The 15568-nt window shown below is 42.1% G+C and overlaps 1 protein-coding gene across 2 annotated transcripts in view; it reads right to left on the bottom strand.

The window, feature by feature from the left end:
• NTN4 (netrin 4) overlaps window positions 1-15568 on the bottom strand; it is a 95038-nt gene that overhangs the window by 14295 nt on the left and 65175 nt on the right. For both annotated transcript variants that reach the window (XM_030548515.1, XM_030548514.1), the window contains exons 5-6: window positions 12034-12222; window positions 1822-2035 (exon numbers count right to left, since the gene is read on the bottom strand). In XM_030548515.1, the coding sequence (XP_030404375.1) occupies window positions 1822-2035; window positions 12034-12222 (403 nt within the window). The remainder of the gene's footprint in view (window positions 1-1821; window positions 2036-12033; window positions 12223-15568) is intronic.

The following is a 15568-nucleotide window of genomic DNA, read 5'->3' as shown; positions in this document are numbered from 1 at the left end:
CAGTCAGGATCCATAACACAAATCTGGGAGTTTACAATGATCAAGCACCAGGAAGACACTAGAGATGGTAATTGGTAACCTAGGCCTCCTGAGATGGTTAGATTTAAAATATGTTCTACTCTAGCATCCAATAAGTTAGGGCTTGACGTTGGTCCATTTAAGTCAATGAGACATTTGTGATTAACTTCAATGGTAACGGGATTGAGCCCTTCAATCTTTCTTCAAATATATGGAAACCCCCACATCCCTCAAAAGTGTAAGAACTTGAAAATACCAGCACCAAATACCCAGATGTCAGGAAGGGGAGGCTATATGTCATGACTAAGGCTACGATTTAGTCATGGAGGTCATGGAAGTCACAGAATCTGTGACTTCCAGCAATTTCTGTGACTTCAGTGGTGGGGAGCTGCAGGGTTCCCCGCCGGCCACTGGCAGCGGGTGTCAGGGTACCCCGCAGCCCCTGGCCACCGCAGGCAGTGGGGGAACCCTGCAGCCCCCAGCTGCTGTGGGTGGTGGGGAAACCCCAAGCTCCCAGCTGCTGTGAGCCAAGGAACCCCCAGGGATGGCAGGGGAACCCATGAGCTTCCAGGTGGCAGGGGCATCTGGGGAACCCTTGAGCTCTTCAGCGGTGGTGGCTGGGGAACCTCCGAGCTCCCAGCAGTGTGGGTGGCGGGGAAACCCCCAAGCTCCCGGCCGCTGCAGCCCCTGGAGCTGCGGGTGGTGGGGGTACCCCACAGTCCCCAGCTGCTGAAGGCAGCTCCTAGCCCCTGTGCAGATATGTTCCCCCTTCAGGAGGTATGGGGATCCAGAGTTCCTCATCTTGTCACAGATATTTTTAGTAAAAGTCAGGGATGGGTCATGGATTCTGTGAATTTTTCTTTTTTGTCTGTGACCCATCCCTGACTTTTACTAAAAATATCCATGACAAAATCTTAGCCTTAGTCATGACCCATGATACTATAATAAAATGGGATATTCTCCTGGCATATTATTGTTAATACCTTAAAACGAGTTACTAACCCTCGATCCTGTTCCGTATCATATCAAAGTGTGACTGGCTGAACTCTGAGGCTCTACAATATAATAAAGATAAATATGGCAGGGCCAGTGCATCCCCTGTGCATATGCACATCAGGGTGGACGGATTTCCTCTTGGGCTCCATGAAAACGCACTTTCATGGCCAGCCATGGGCTCTATGCTCCATATGGGCACAGGAAGAGGGGACACTGGAGGGGCACCAGTGAGTCGAGGATTAGCTGAGTTTTACAGCACCACCCATGTTCAGACCTGCTCTACTAACTCTCTCTGGCTCCCCTCTGGGACTGCTACAGATCAGCTGCAGGGCAACTCAGACAATGGCAGCACAGCTTCAGCTACTGCCCTGCTGTCACAAGGGGATAGTTGGGCCAGTAGAGAAACACAGCAGGGCAGCCATCCATACAGATGCTCCTGCTTCCATGTATCTAGATGGCTCCTTCCCTGTGGATCCTCTAGATCTGAAGGCTTGGAAGGTATTGTCCCCTGCTAACCCTGCAGACAGCAAAAGCCCTCCCATCAAAAGCCATGAAATCTTTGGCAGGAAACTGTGCCAGGTAATCACACGGAGCTTTTAGTCTTCTCTGACTCTCTCCAATAGGTTTTTCCATAGGAGGAAGGTAATCTGGCCCAGTATCCATTTGTAAACTGTGTGTATCATCAGGTTTTCGTTAGTACCAATCCAAACAATAAGGTCTGTCTAAAATAGAACATATCTGGGATACGAAGGTCCATGATCTAATTGCATTTGAGAGTCTAGAGAAATAGCATGTTTGTCCACTCACCTGCTGATGCAGTCACCAGTGAGTGGGTCACAGCTTCCGGCACAGTCACATGGTCTGCAGCCATACTCTCCAAAGCCCCAGTATCCCACCATACACTGGTCACACTGAGGACCTGCCACTCCAGGTTTGCAGGGACAGTCACCGTTGCTAGGGTCACAGAAGGTATTAGTGCTGAAAGGAAGCATGGCTGATCCAACTGGGTGGCAGGAACATACTGCAGTACAAAGCAGGTACATCATGTAAGTGTATTGCTGATGGAAAACTAGCAATACTAGATATGAATGCAGAGCAAAAAGATTGGTTCACCCAACGCATGGCTGAACTGGATGTGTTTATTATTTTACACTACTGGGGAGTGAGCAGTAGTAGGTTGACATAGTTACCAGAGGAAATATGTTTGCTACATTACTGAAAGTTTACCCAGAGTTGCTGGACTGGCACAGCACAGACAATTTCCAACCATTACATGAAATGTGACCCAACAATAAAGTAAAACTTTTGCTTGACATAGTGTGAGACACATGCCAACTTCTAATGGTTTTAATAATAATGATGTTGTTCCTGGACTTTATTCTCCTTACTTGTATGAACTTGACCTGCGGAATTCCCTCTAAAAATGAAAAGACTTTAACTTTTGTTGTATTATAATTAGTCAAGCTAGCTTTGTTTCCTGTCATGTTTTGCCAAAAGTGAAAAGTACTACGTCAGTCAGCTTATAACTCCAGAGCCCCAATTCAGCAAGGCACTTAAGTACATGCATAACTTTAAAGTTTGCAACAAAGTACCTTGTTGAATCAGGACTTGGATCATTATTGTATATTCTACAAAAATGAATACTAACACAACTGCTTTCTGAAGTAACAATTCATGATTCTCTTGCTCCAAGAAGGTTTGAAAAAGTCATTTTAATTTAAATGAGTGATGGATAAAATTTAGTTCTTTTTCTGGCATTTAAAACAAAGTGTCTATTTTGAAGTGCTGAATAAAAAACGAGGTCACTGATAACGAAGGTTTGCGTTGTATACAAATGCCATCTGGCTCTTGTACAGACCCTTAAACATGGATTTTTCTGAATTTGTGTAAGGTTTGGAGCCCGAAAATGGAAAAGTCTCGTTATTATTGAACAAGAAAGGGGTCCGCTTCACTCTTCTTCCATTTTCATCTTCCCTGCTTAACACATTGCAGCAGATCTCCATTTGCATGGATAGAGCTAGATGTGGCTCCTTCTGAAGACCATCAGAGTGGATCAATACGGCAGCCACAGGCATTATTAGAGAGCAAGGTGACGTTGCTTTTCTTCTTGGGGAAAGAGAGGGGGCAGCTGGGATAAGGGGAGAGAGAGACAAATCCTACATCCAACATACAGAGGGTTGAAAAAGTTTTAAATAGGTGTTTTTTTTTTAATTTATTTTTTATTTTATTTTTTTGTGTGTGTGCAAATTCAAATACCAAAAAATTTAGAGTGAAATCCAAAATAATTTGCTCTGGAAACACCTGGCTTGGATGCCTCAAGGGAGCTGTCATTTGGATGCCTCATGCTCTCATTCTCCATTACAGGCTGAGGCTCCCTGGTGAAAGCACATCACGCATGATGCATTACAGTCTTCTGAGAGAGGAGAGGCTGTACATCATGGGAGTCCCTCGCTGTGGTGCATCATGGGAGATGTAGTCCAGCCAAGGAGCCCAGCCCATACAGGAGAACGGGGACACGAGTCAACTGAATGGCAACTCCATTAGGCACCACAGTATCATTTCCAAAGCTAAATATTTCAGTTTTCAGGCATTCTTTTTTTGATAAAAAAAATCAAAATTTTTCACAGAAAGTGACAATTTTCATTTAGTCAAAACCGCAAATTTCTGTCAAAAATAGTTTGGGCAGAACATTTTCAAGCAGCCAAGGGTTTTCTCTTTCCTGCTGTGGAGGCAATGCAAAGAAAGACACTACATAGAGCTCAGCCATGCTTCGTCTTAGAACACTTACTGTTATGCATGTATCTTTGATTCTGACCTGATGACGTTTTTGTGGTTTCCAGAAATTCCAGGGTTTGAAGTACTCGAACTGCAGTTTTAACATACTAAGTCAGCCTTTAATATTGGCAGTCAATTTATAGTACTGTCTGTGGTTCCAGAATCTTTGCAAAAAACTCTCCCAAAAACCCAACAACGCCAAAACAAATAAAGTAACCCCCCTCCGCCCCTTTTCCCCCAAACAAATATAATTATAGAAAATTAGAAGATTAAAAATCCTCTCCACAAACTGCATAACTAGCTGCAGGCAATAGACTCCAGTACCTTTAATAGCATAGTTTTCAGCAGTGCTCACTGAGGCTCACATACCTTTCTCCTGAATGCTGTCAGGTATTTTACACTTGACACATGCATCTGAACATGCTCTTTTCTTACTCGATGCAGTGGATATTTATGGAATTTCTCAATCCCCTGAGGGGGAAATAAAGTACCCTATACTCTTCTGGTCTCATGCACTCAGTGGGCTAAATTTACCAGTGACATACATGTATTCAACTCTGCTGAAGTCAATGGAATTGTACAGCCTTAGGCCAGGGATGAATCTGGTCCAGTATGTTACATTTTACTCAAAATTTCCTCCATTTTTTCCTAAGAGCTGCAGTTTGGAAATCCAGTTCCCACAGCTTAATGGGTTCTGCAATACCATGGCCAGTAGTTAAAATTATCCCCATGAAAGCTGTTAGCAAAGATCCAGTCTGAGCATAAGAGGAAACTGGACTGAATCAGAGAGGCGCATTTAGTTGATTTTATTTTTAACTTCCATATTACAGTCAGTAAGTGTCAAATTTTCAAAGACCCCGCATCCTCACATTTGTTCACCTACATTTTTGTGCACTTATATTTTGAGATTTGGAAATAGCTCCTGGCAATTTGCCCCTAAAATCAGCATTCACAAATATACTTGACATGGCAGCTCAGAACTATAGCTGGACTACAGAATCATTTTTCCGTCTGAGGGAAGGTTCTCTTAAAAGTCTCTTTTGGACATGTCAGAGTTGCCTTTGGACATTAGGAAACTGCCAAGCAAATTATAAAAGAGGCCTTGCAAACTCTCAACCTCCTCTCTCCCCCCAAAGGAAATATTTTCATTTCCTAGAGGCTAAGGGCCAGAAAGATTATTCCAGCAAATTCACACTATTCTTTGCTAATCTTAACTAGGATGATCAGATCAGCGCTACTATAACCACAGAATAAAGGTACACCTCTACCCCGATTTAACATGACCCGATATAACATGAATTCGGATATAACGCGGTCAAGCAGTGCTCCATGGGGGCGGGGCTGTGCACTCCGGCGGATCAAAGCAAGTTCAGTATAATGTGGTAAGAGTTTTTGGCTCCCGAGGACAGCGTTATATCGGGATAGAGGTGTAGTTACATACTTATGGGACCAAATTTAGAGCTGTTGTAACTGGATGTAACTCCCACAGAACCCTTAGGGTCGAATTTAGTGGAGAAAGCAAACTGTTGTGCAAACACTACACATTGGATGTAATATGGTCAGAAAATGATGTAAGCAGGAAAACAGTGTAAAGTCCACTGATCTGTACCAGTGCAAAACAGCTATAAGACCTACCGGAAAGGCCCCTTGAGAATTCCCCAGGCATAGGGAATTCACTGGTGATGTAAGTCATCCCCTTGTTAGTGCCCCCAGCATAAAGGGCACGGCTGGAGTATCAGTACACCTTGGTGATTCTCAACTGGAAAGGCTGTTCTCTGTTATGCTTGGCACCCATCTCAGGGTCCTACAATCTTTCCTCCTGAGTTGCACCAGGTGCACAAAAACTGCGCCCCAGAATCTGGCCCAGTAGTTGCACAAAATGAGTGTAAGTTACAGGACCAAGAAGAAGGTGGGTTATCAGGAAAAGCAGGAAGGTGTGTGATAAAATGGACAGGGCTAATGACTTGCTTTCTTCTTTACCTTCCAAGATACATCAACTTCTGACTCCTCGGCATGTCTGTAATATTTGTTTCACACCTGCTGGATCTGATCTGTGGTCTTGCTATGGCCCCCTTCTTCCACTTTGGTAGTGGAAAGGAGCTATAACATTGGCTTAGCCTGGGGATTCGCTACACCATCTCCTGTCCTGGGGCCCAGCCTACAGGGTGTGACTGTGGGAAAGAGGATGTGGCTTTACTGTTCCATCATTCTGATGATCCCCTGACTGCTTGTTGGCATACCAATGTCAGTTAGGGGCAGTGATTTTTATGCTATTTTTATACTGGCAAAATCCATAATGTACATGTATTTATATGGCAAAACAGTGCTTTTACTGGCACAGCTTATGTTTGGGAAATTGGTACAAGTTACTCTAGCTAAAGCCACCCTTTGCTGGAAAAGGTGTGTTTACACTATGAGGGTTTCCCAGGACAGCTAGACTGGCCAACTTTTCTAGTGTAGGCTGAGTCCCAGAATGTTCTCTTGGACCGAAGCAGATGGTGCAATTTAGAGTAGCTTTGAGGCTGTTCTATGTAGCACCAAGAGCCTAATCAGCTTCCAGCTGGTTTCAGTACTGGGGGGAGCACGAAGGCTGATGCTGAGTTAATGTGGATAGTTTTGAAAATATGGTAACTGTGTGTAATGTATATGTGACTGGAGCCTAAGAAAGGCACATACTATGAAATGCCATAAAGAAATAAAGTGCACCCCACAACGATACAGAATAAATGTAATAGACACTCCACATCACAGAGCCAAACAAACAGCTAAATACCCAGACAAAACAAGGACATCATGAAAAGAGAAAGGTAAATGTCCAAAAATGTGTAGGGTCAGGACACAGCAGGAAATTAATTCTGAAGCATTGATGACTTGGAGCTTGGCAGTTACAGCTATTACTGTCTGCGGCCTGATGATCTACTCCTCTTAGAACTGCTTTTGGACTCTGTTTTCTCCAACTATCCTATCCCTAAATACAGGGTCTGTTGGAGAAGCTCCCTGAAGAAGGTGGGGAAAACAATAAAGCAGCAGAGGCCACTGGAGCAGTGAAAATCTGTGGACATGGGTAGATTGGATGCTGCTTCTTGGAGAATATATTTATAAACTTAGAGAGACATGTTCAAGGGAATTCCTATCACACGGGTAAAATGTGGCTTTCACATTGGGGACATTTTACCATGCACAATGCAAAGGACCATAGAATCATGGAAGTAAGAGAGGAAAAAAGGCTGTTAGATCATCTAACCCTCTCTCATCAATAAGACTGTCAGTCTGTGCTCCAGGGCTAGCTATGACTAAACACACCTGGAGACAGGGCATTCTCTTCCTTGTATTCAAACGTAGTGGCATTGAGATAGCAACAAACAGTGTAATACATAAGACTACTTCGAGCTCAGCACCTACAAAGTGCAAATATTAACCAGCTGCCTGTCTTTGCTTGGGAGTTGCTGGATGGGAATACGATTGTGGGGGAAAACATCTAGGCTGAAATCCTGCCCCCATTGCAGTCAATGGGACTTTTGCCATTGACTTCAATGAGGATCAAGAGTTCCTCCCTAGCTCTGTGTTATGAATGAAGGTTTTGGTTTTTGGGAGCTGCCAGTAAGCTTTGGAAACACCAATATCTACCCTAAAACCTTGTAGTGTAAAAGCAAAGAGAACTCAGCAATTATGAAACTTGACTTCTTGTCCCTGGTTACACTAGCTGGGACTTAAAAAATCCCTGAGAGATATAAATAAAAACTGAAGGTACAGGAGGGGAAAGGGGAGTTACCTTCAGTCAGATTGCTATGTTAAATGGTAGAATGCCCTGTTTTATCTGGTACACACCTTCTCCTGAGCAAATATTGTATATTACTAGCCTAAAAGTATCTTGAAAGATTATGGCCTAACAACTCCTTTATTTACTTTGACCTTGGTGCCGTTTTAATTTTCATTGCTACTCTGTGGTTGAGCAATAATGTTGACTTGAGCTAAGCACAGCATTCTACAGTCTTCTTTATAAGAATAAAAGGTTATCAGATATGTCCCTTCTTACTACAAACCATGCATGATGTAAGGCTTTGAAATGTTTCATGCACAGACTGTAATCAGAATTATGTAGGTTCATCTAACAGTGTTCACTCATTTGCTATTCAACTGGAGCTATCCAAAATACCACTAACCCTGTATGAGGAAGACTCTTGAAAACTTTTGGGGCTCTGAAATATTCCATACAGGAAATACCAGTCTCACCTGAAACATAACATTCTCTGTGACCCCCACTCCTCAAAACTGCACTGTGAGCTCCCCACAGATGAAGATGGCTGCTTGTAAGGCTGAGATGGGGGTCTGGACAGGAATGGAGGGCTAGCCATAATCCCATAGAAGGAGTTGCTGAGACAGGGTTGGAAATTTTCCAAAGAAACATTTTTTTGTCAGAAAACATTGATTCAATGAAACCGAAACTATTTGCAAGAAAGGGTCATTTTGGACCAACTTTCTGCTTCAATTAAAAAAAAGTTTAAAAATTATCAAAATGCCCCACTTCTATATTTTCAAAAAACAAGTTTTGTTCTTTGATTTGAAATTATTTTGTTTTAAAATTGCAGTTCATACTAAAAAAGTTTAAAAGGTCAAAAATTGGAACAAAATGCTTCAAAATTATTGAAACAAAATGTTCCGATTGATCCAATCCAAATGTATCTATGTATTTATTTAGTTTGTTAGTTATCTGGATTATCAGTGTGTGAAAAGTTCTGAAATTTTGATTTTTATGCCGTTCCGGGAGAGAGAAAAAATCTGGAATCTCAACTCTAACAGGATGGAAAAAATAATTCCTGCCCAGTTGTAGCCGTGTGGCCCATTCTGGAATGGAAAGTAAACTGGCCAAGAGGAGGAGGTCAGAAAGGAAAGCACTAAGGGGAATCTGGAGTTGTGGGAGTGTCCAGAAGAACATTTATAGATTTCAAGTCTTTGCCTCTCCCAAATGAAGTCACCTTTGCCCTATTAATTTGTGAGTTTGCTGTAATATACTTTGTGAAGCGTAACATTCTGAGTTACATAATCTTCATGAAACCAGCTTAATGCTGTCAAAATTATTTTGCTCAGCTGAACAAATATTCTATGTTCTGTTACTAAGGATCTGTCTACACAGGAAAATTAGTCCACATTAACTAAGGCTATGGCTACACTAGAGAGCTTACAGTGGCACAGCTGCATCGATGCAGCTGTGCCACTCTAAGCTCTCTAGTGGAGCTGCTCTAAATCAATGGGAGAGAGCTCTCTTGTCGATTTAATTAATCCATCCTCAATGAGCGACGGTAGCTATGTTGGCGGGAGAAGGTCTCCCACGAACATAGTGCTGTCTACACTGGCATTTAGGTTGGTGTAATTTATGCTGCTCAGGGGGGTGGCTTATTCACACCTTTGAGCGACATAAATTATACTCACATAAGTGGTAGTGTAGACATAGCTTTAAAGTGTGAATTTGAAGTGGATTAGTTAACTGCATTATATCCCAGAGTGAACAGAGTCATTCAGAAGTAAAGTGACCTTAATTCAGTTTATCTTAATTCACATCCAAAGTAAATAAACTAAACTGCATTCAGGACACACAGGGATTTACTGTGGTTTAACTAATCCACTTCAAATTCATACCTTCAGGAAAATTAATCCAAATTAACTAAATCTCCCCATGTAGACAAGCCCTAATATGGTCTTAAATAATAACAGTAGCAAAGGTAGACACTATTAATGCAAAAGGTAAATTATTAAGACTTTGTCTTATTGTAATAATTGCTGTTTTATGGGTCATTTTAAACATACATTATCTTAGCAATTTAAAAATCACAGAGTTCTTAAATATAGAGAGTTCCTTAAATGGGTTTTCTAGTTACATTTTTAAAAAGACATTGTTAGTAGACAAAATCCTAGCCTTTATGTCAGGGATATATATAACATTTTGCACTTTTTAAAAATGAAACGAAAAGTAGAATGTTATGGGTCAGTGATTTAGAACTGAATGAAGGAAACTGATGTGACTGTGCAGCAGGGTTTATGTCCATCATTGTGTCAGTAAAAATATCCATTAATCATATCATCTGCACAAGTCTGCTTCCTGCCAAAATTGCTAAGCTTTTTAGCCAGGATCTTAGCAGTCTCTTAGGATTTAGTGTCAGTGGTGATACTTTCAGATAATTAATTCTGTGACATGATGGTTGATCGTTAGTTTGATTTTTTCTATATACATTGGTATTTTTTCATTTGAATCGTTATCTCCATTTTGGAGTGGAACTTTCCAATAATTATACTGATACTTAGTTTGGCAAGCAGGTTTTCTCTGTGCTAGACCCCAGTCAGTAATGGCCCTTCCCAACTTAGGCAAGGTTTGCATTGGAACTATTAGACCTGGGTGGACTGAATGATACTCTCTTTGTAAAACATTTCAGTTCAGTTCCTAGATTTGTCAAGCAAACACCACTACCAGTGTACTGATACAACCCACTTCTTCCATCTCCAAGGTGAAATGTGCTGCTTATCAGGTGCTCCCAATGCCACAATCAAGTTCAACTCCCATTGAAGTCAATGTAAAAACATAGATTGGCTTCAATGGCCTTGTCTTCACCAGGAAAAAAGGTGCAGTAACAAACATGAGGTAAAATCCTAGTGAAGACATGGCAGCTGTACCTTTAACACATGACATCAGGCCAACATAAACCCTAGGTTCCCCCATGGTGTTTAGTGTGATCTGCTGACATGTGAAAATTGCCTTTTTTCCTTTCACGGATTTTACCTCATGATAGTTGCCATGTGTCAGTTAATAGGAGGTAAGGATGCACCTTTTTTCCTAGTGAAGATGGGAGTTGGAAAAGACCCCTAGAAAGTGAGGGGCTGAGTCCAGGTCTCTAACCTGTTTTTTTCTGAGTGGGATGAGAGTACAAAACAAAAACACTCTTGTATATGACCTGGCAATAATTATTGAAGAAAAATATATGATATCACAGATGAGGAGACTAGAGACTGCAAAGTAGGTAACGGAAGTAGGCAAAGGGACACTAGGAAAATATTTGAAGTAAAATTATTTAAGAAATGTGTTGTCTACATATTATAACATCAAAATATTATTTATTTCTGTAATGAAGGATTGAGGTCACATACATTTTCATAAACTGTATTCTAAGAGGAATGAGGTTGGTAAACTACACAAGGTGTATTATCTGGGATAGACACACATCTAGCCAGTTAGTGAAATCAAACATCCAGAGGAGAACAGATTCCTCTGCCAGCTGGCTAGGGCAGCAGAAAGCCACAGTGGAACAAGTAAATGTCCAATGAGATGACAAGGTTAGTTGCCACACAACTCCAAGTGAAGCCAATGGGAGCCACATGCCATATTCAACAACAATGCAACTCTACAGTTTCAAAGGATACTGACAATTTCTCTCCTCTGAGAAGGGATTCTTGTAGTTCTTTCTGAAGAAGATGGATACAATTTTTTCTTAAACAACACTAGCAGTACAGGAGCCAGATTCTGTCTGCCACATATGAAGAGACGCCACCAGATTATGCTCTCTTATGCCAGTGTAAATCTCATGAAATCAGTGGAGTTTGTAGTTGTGTAGCTGAGAGCTTTACTTGTCTTACTATATTTCTCTTTCATTGTAATCCATTCAATGTGGTGTGTAGATCTGAAGTTCTCTACAAGTCTCAAATCCCTCAGAATGTTCTTGGGCGATTTTTGCATTTGGATCTCCCTATGGACTATATAACTCAGAAGTCTCACCAGAGTCAAACTTTCTGAAATAATGTTAACTCACACTGAAATTTCTCCCTTCAGATCCACCTTCTTCTGAGAGTCAGATGAATTAGGGTTGTCGGTCTGTGCTAATTCCATCCACTTTTGGCCAAACCATCCATTTCAGGGCTTCTGCCAACACTAATGCAGAAGGTGTGCCGATATGGAGATCTGTTCTCCAAAAATAGCTCAGGAATCCTCATTTAAGTGAAGAGGCAGCTGTCAGCCCCTCCAGTGTATAAATAATACTAAATTATGGAGAGCCAGAGTGCTGACCCTTAGTCTGGCAAACTCTACTGTTTTTTGTAAACAGCCTTAAACAAACCCGAAGATGAAGAAGTAAATGTACTGTTGAGAGCTTACAGTCCCCTGTAAAAGCAGCACGAATGAAAAATGGGAGGATTTTGTCTTCTAGTATTTAACCCTTGAGTTTCAGTAGGTATTTTATTAGTTAATTGATAGTGACTTACATTTGCAGGCATCTGGGACAGAGAAAGGCCTTCTGAGATCTCGGTAGAAGCCTGGTTTGCAACGCTGGCAATGCTGCCCTTCAGTGTTGTGTTGACAGTTATCACAGACTCCACCACTGCGATTCCCTGAGGCCAGCCATGCATCCATGTCAAAATGACACATGTCAGCATGCCCATTACATTTACATGCTGGGATCAAGCCAAAGGGAACAAAAAGACTCATTAAAAAAGGAAAGATTATGGTGTGTATAAAAGGTTAATACAAATGCTGAAAAATGAACATACAGCAGTAGTTGAAACAGCAAAGAAAATCAAATGTACATACAGGCCAGCAGATGTCTTTAAAAAAAGTACCCAGTTATACCAGTGTATATTTCCTGTGTAACTAACTGTTCAAGGAATCTTGTAAATGAGACCCGGGCCCTGCTGGGGGGCCATGGGTGAGTTACGGTGGTTTGAGTCTAATGAATTAGGGATTCATGTTTTAATGTAATGTAAGTGCTCCAACATCTTGTCAATATTGTTTATTTTCTTCATTTTCTTAGGTACAGTTCTTTAAATTTACAGAATTAACACATATTCTAATTTAACCAGATTATGTTCAGGCTCAGTAGATATGGTTTTGAGTAACATACAGAATGATCATGGAAGAAAATAATATGGATTCTGATGTATGCTGAAGGTCCTTGCAAATAAAAAATAAAGCACTCAAAACCAAATGTTTGAACAAGGGGCCTCATTTATAAAAACTTTATAAATTCAAATGTATAAAGAACTTTCACATTATCACAAAACATGCCAAACCAACCTAACTCTCTCCTTTGACAGAGTTACTGGCCTAGCGGATGGGGGGAAACAGTAGATGTGATATATCTCGATTTTAGTAATGCTTTTGACATAGTCCCACATGACATTCTCATAAGCAAACTAGGGAAATGAAGTCTAGATCAGGAGTGGGCAAACTATGGCCCATGGACCGCATCCGACCCCTCAGACCTTTTAATCCAGCTCCCCAGGAGCAGGGTTGGGAGCTTGCCCTGCTCTGGGGCACCTGCTGGGGAGTGGGGTTGGGAGCTTGCCCTGCTCCGGCACTCCCGCTGGGGAGTGGGATCGGGGGCTTTCCCTGCTCTGCCTGTCCGACGCTCCCATGTGTTCAGGTGGGACCTATGTGAGGGCACACGTTACTGCAGCTGCACAACCCAAACGTGCCATCAGAACCTGGAATGTGCAAGCCCACGTGCCTGCTACGTGTTGGCTTAGGTGACTCTGCTGTTTTAGTAGTGTTAATTCTCCATTGTTGAGGATAAAACAAAGAGTAGTTGGCCAGGGATTGCCACCTGCATTGTTCAAATTAATCAACGAGGGCATGGAAAGGAGGCAAGTTTGGTTTAATTATTATAATACTTTATGATGGTATTTATAATAGTAAGTAAGGTTTAATGTTTATTTCCACTAAAATGTATCTTTATTAAATAAAGTTTATTTGAATATCTCTGATTTGTTAATTTTGTGAGCATTCATGGCCCACCATACAATTTCCATACCCAGATGTGGCCCTCAGGCCAAAACGTTTGCCCACCCTGGTCTAGATGAAATTACTATCAGGTCAGTGCACAACTGTTTGAAAGACTGTAGTCAAAGAGTAGTTATCAATGTTTTGATGTCAAACTGGGAGGGTGTATCTAGTTGGATCCCACAGATGTGAGTCTTGTGTTCAGTACCATTCAATATTTTCACAATGTCTTGGATGCAGGGGTGAAAGTAAGCTGGTATGGGCTGGTAGCACTGGTAAGAAGTGGCTGCCGGTACCAGCCCATATGCAGCCAACTTTAAAGCGCTACCATGGCAGCGCTTTAACGTCACTGCCCTCCCCTCTCCCCATCGGCGGCCCTGCCGATAGGGACCCGGGGGGCTAAAAGGGGTGGTCGCCCCAGGGCCTGGTGATTTAAAAGGGCCTGGGGCTCCCGGCCACCTCTGCTACCATACAGTGGCTGGAGCCCTGGGCCCTTTTAAATTGCCGATGGAGTCCCAGGTGGCGCGGGCCGGGCAGTGTGGATGGGCTGGCCAGGAAGTCTGACCTCACAGCTTCGCCCCTTCTGATCAAGGACTCGCCCTTTTCGGGGGTTCAGAGCTGGGCCCCTGTACTGGTAAGTCCTCCGTGCTATTTTCACCGCTGCTTGGATGATGGAGTGGAGAGTTTGCTTATAAAATTTGCACATGACACCAAGATGGGAGGGGTTGCAAGCACTTTGGAAGACAGGACTAGAATTCAAAACAAGCTAGACAAACTGGAGAACTGGTCAAGATTAAATTCAATAAAGACAAGTGCAAAGTACTATACATAGGAAGGAAAAATCAAATACACAACTACAAAATGAGGAATAGCTGGCTAGGTGGTAATACTGCTGAAAAGAGTATGAAGATTATAGTGGATCACAACTTGAATGAGAGTCAACAATGTGATGCAGTTACATAAAAGGCCAATACCATTCTAGGGTGTATTAACAGGAGTGTTCTATGTAAAACACAGGAGTCTTGCTGTACTAGGCACTGGCGAGGCCTCAGCTGGAGTATTGTGTCCAATTCTGCGTGCCACACTTTGGGAAAGACGTGGACAAATTGGAGAGAATCAGGGAGATCAACAAAAATGATAAAAGGTTTAGAAAGCCTGACCTATGAAAAAAGATTTAAAAAACTGAGTGACATTAGTCTTGAGAAAAAAAGATGGATGGGGGGACCTGATAACAAGCTTCAAATCTATTAAGGGCTGTTATAAAGAGAATGGTGATCAATTGTTCTCTGTGTGCACTGAAGGTAGGACAAGAAGTAATGGGCTTAATTTTCAGCAAGGGAGATTTAGATTAGATATAAGGAAAAACTTTCTAATTATACAGGTAAGTTCTGGAATTGGCTTCCAAGGGAGGTTGTGGAATTCCATCACTGTAGGTTTTTAAGAACGTGTCTGTCTCATCTCAGTCCCTGGAAAAATCATGGAGCAGGTCCTCAAGGAATCAATTTTGAAGCACTTTGAGGAGAGGAAAGTGAGCAGGAACAGTCAGCATGGATTCACCAACAGCAAGTCATGCCTGACTAACTAATTGCCTTCTGTGATGAGATAAGTGGCTCTGTGGATGAGGGGAACACAGTAGATGTGTTATTCGTTGACTTTAGCAAAGCTTTTGATATGGTCTCCCAAAGTATTCTTGACAGTAAGTTAAAGAAGTATGGGCTAGATGAATGGATTATACGGTGGACAGAAAGCTGGCTTGATCATCGGGCTCAACAGGTAGTGATCAATGGCTCCACGTCTACTTGGCAGCCGTTATCAAGCGGAGTGCTCCAAGGGTCGATCCTCGGGCTGGTTTTGTTCAATATCTTCGTTAATGATCTGGAGGATGGCATGGATTGCACCCTCAGCAAGTTTGCAGATGACACTAAACTGGGAAGAGTGGTAGATACGCTGAAGAATAGTCATAGGATACGGAGGGACCTAGACAAATTAGAGGATTGGGCCAAAAGAAATCTGAAGTTCAAC

Source organism: Gopherus evgoodei, chromosome 1, assembly GCF_007399415.2.
Source record: "Gopherus evgoodei ecotype Sinaloan lineage chromosome 1, rGopEvg1_v1.p, whole genome shotgun sequence".
In the NCBI taxonomy this organism is placed as follows: domain Eukaryota; kingdom Metazoa; phylum Chordata; order Testudines; family Testudinidae; genus Gopherus; species Gopherus evgoodei.
This window is presented reverse-complemented; position numbering and strand designations above follow the sequence as displayed.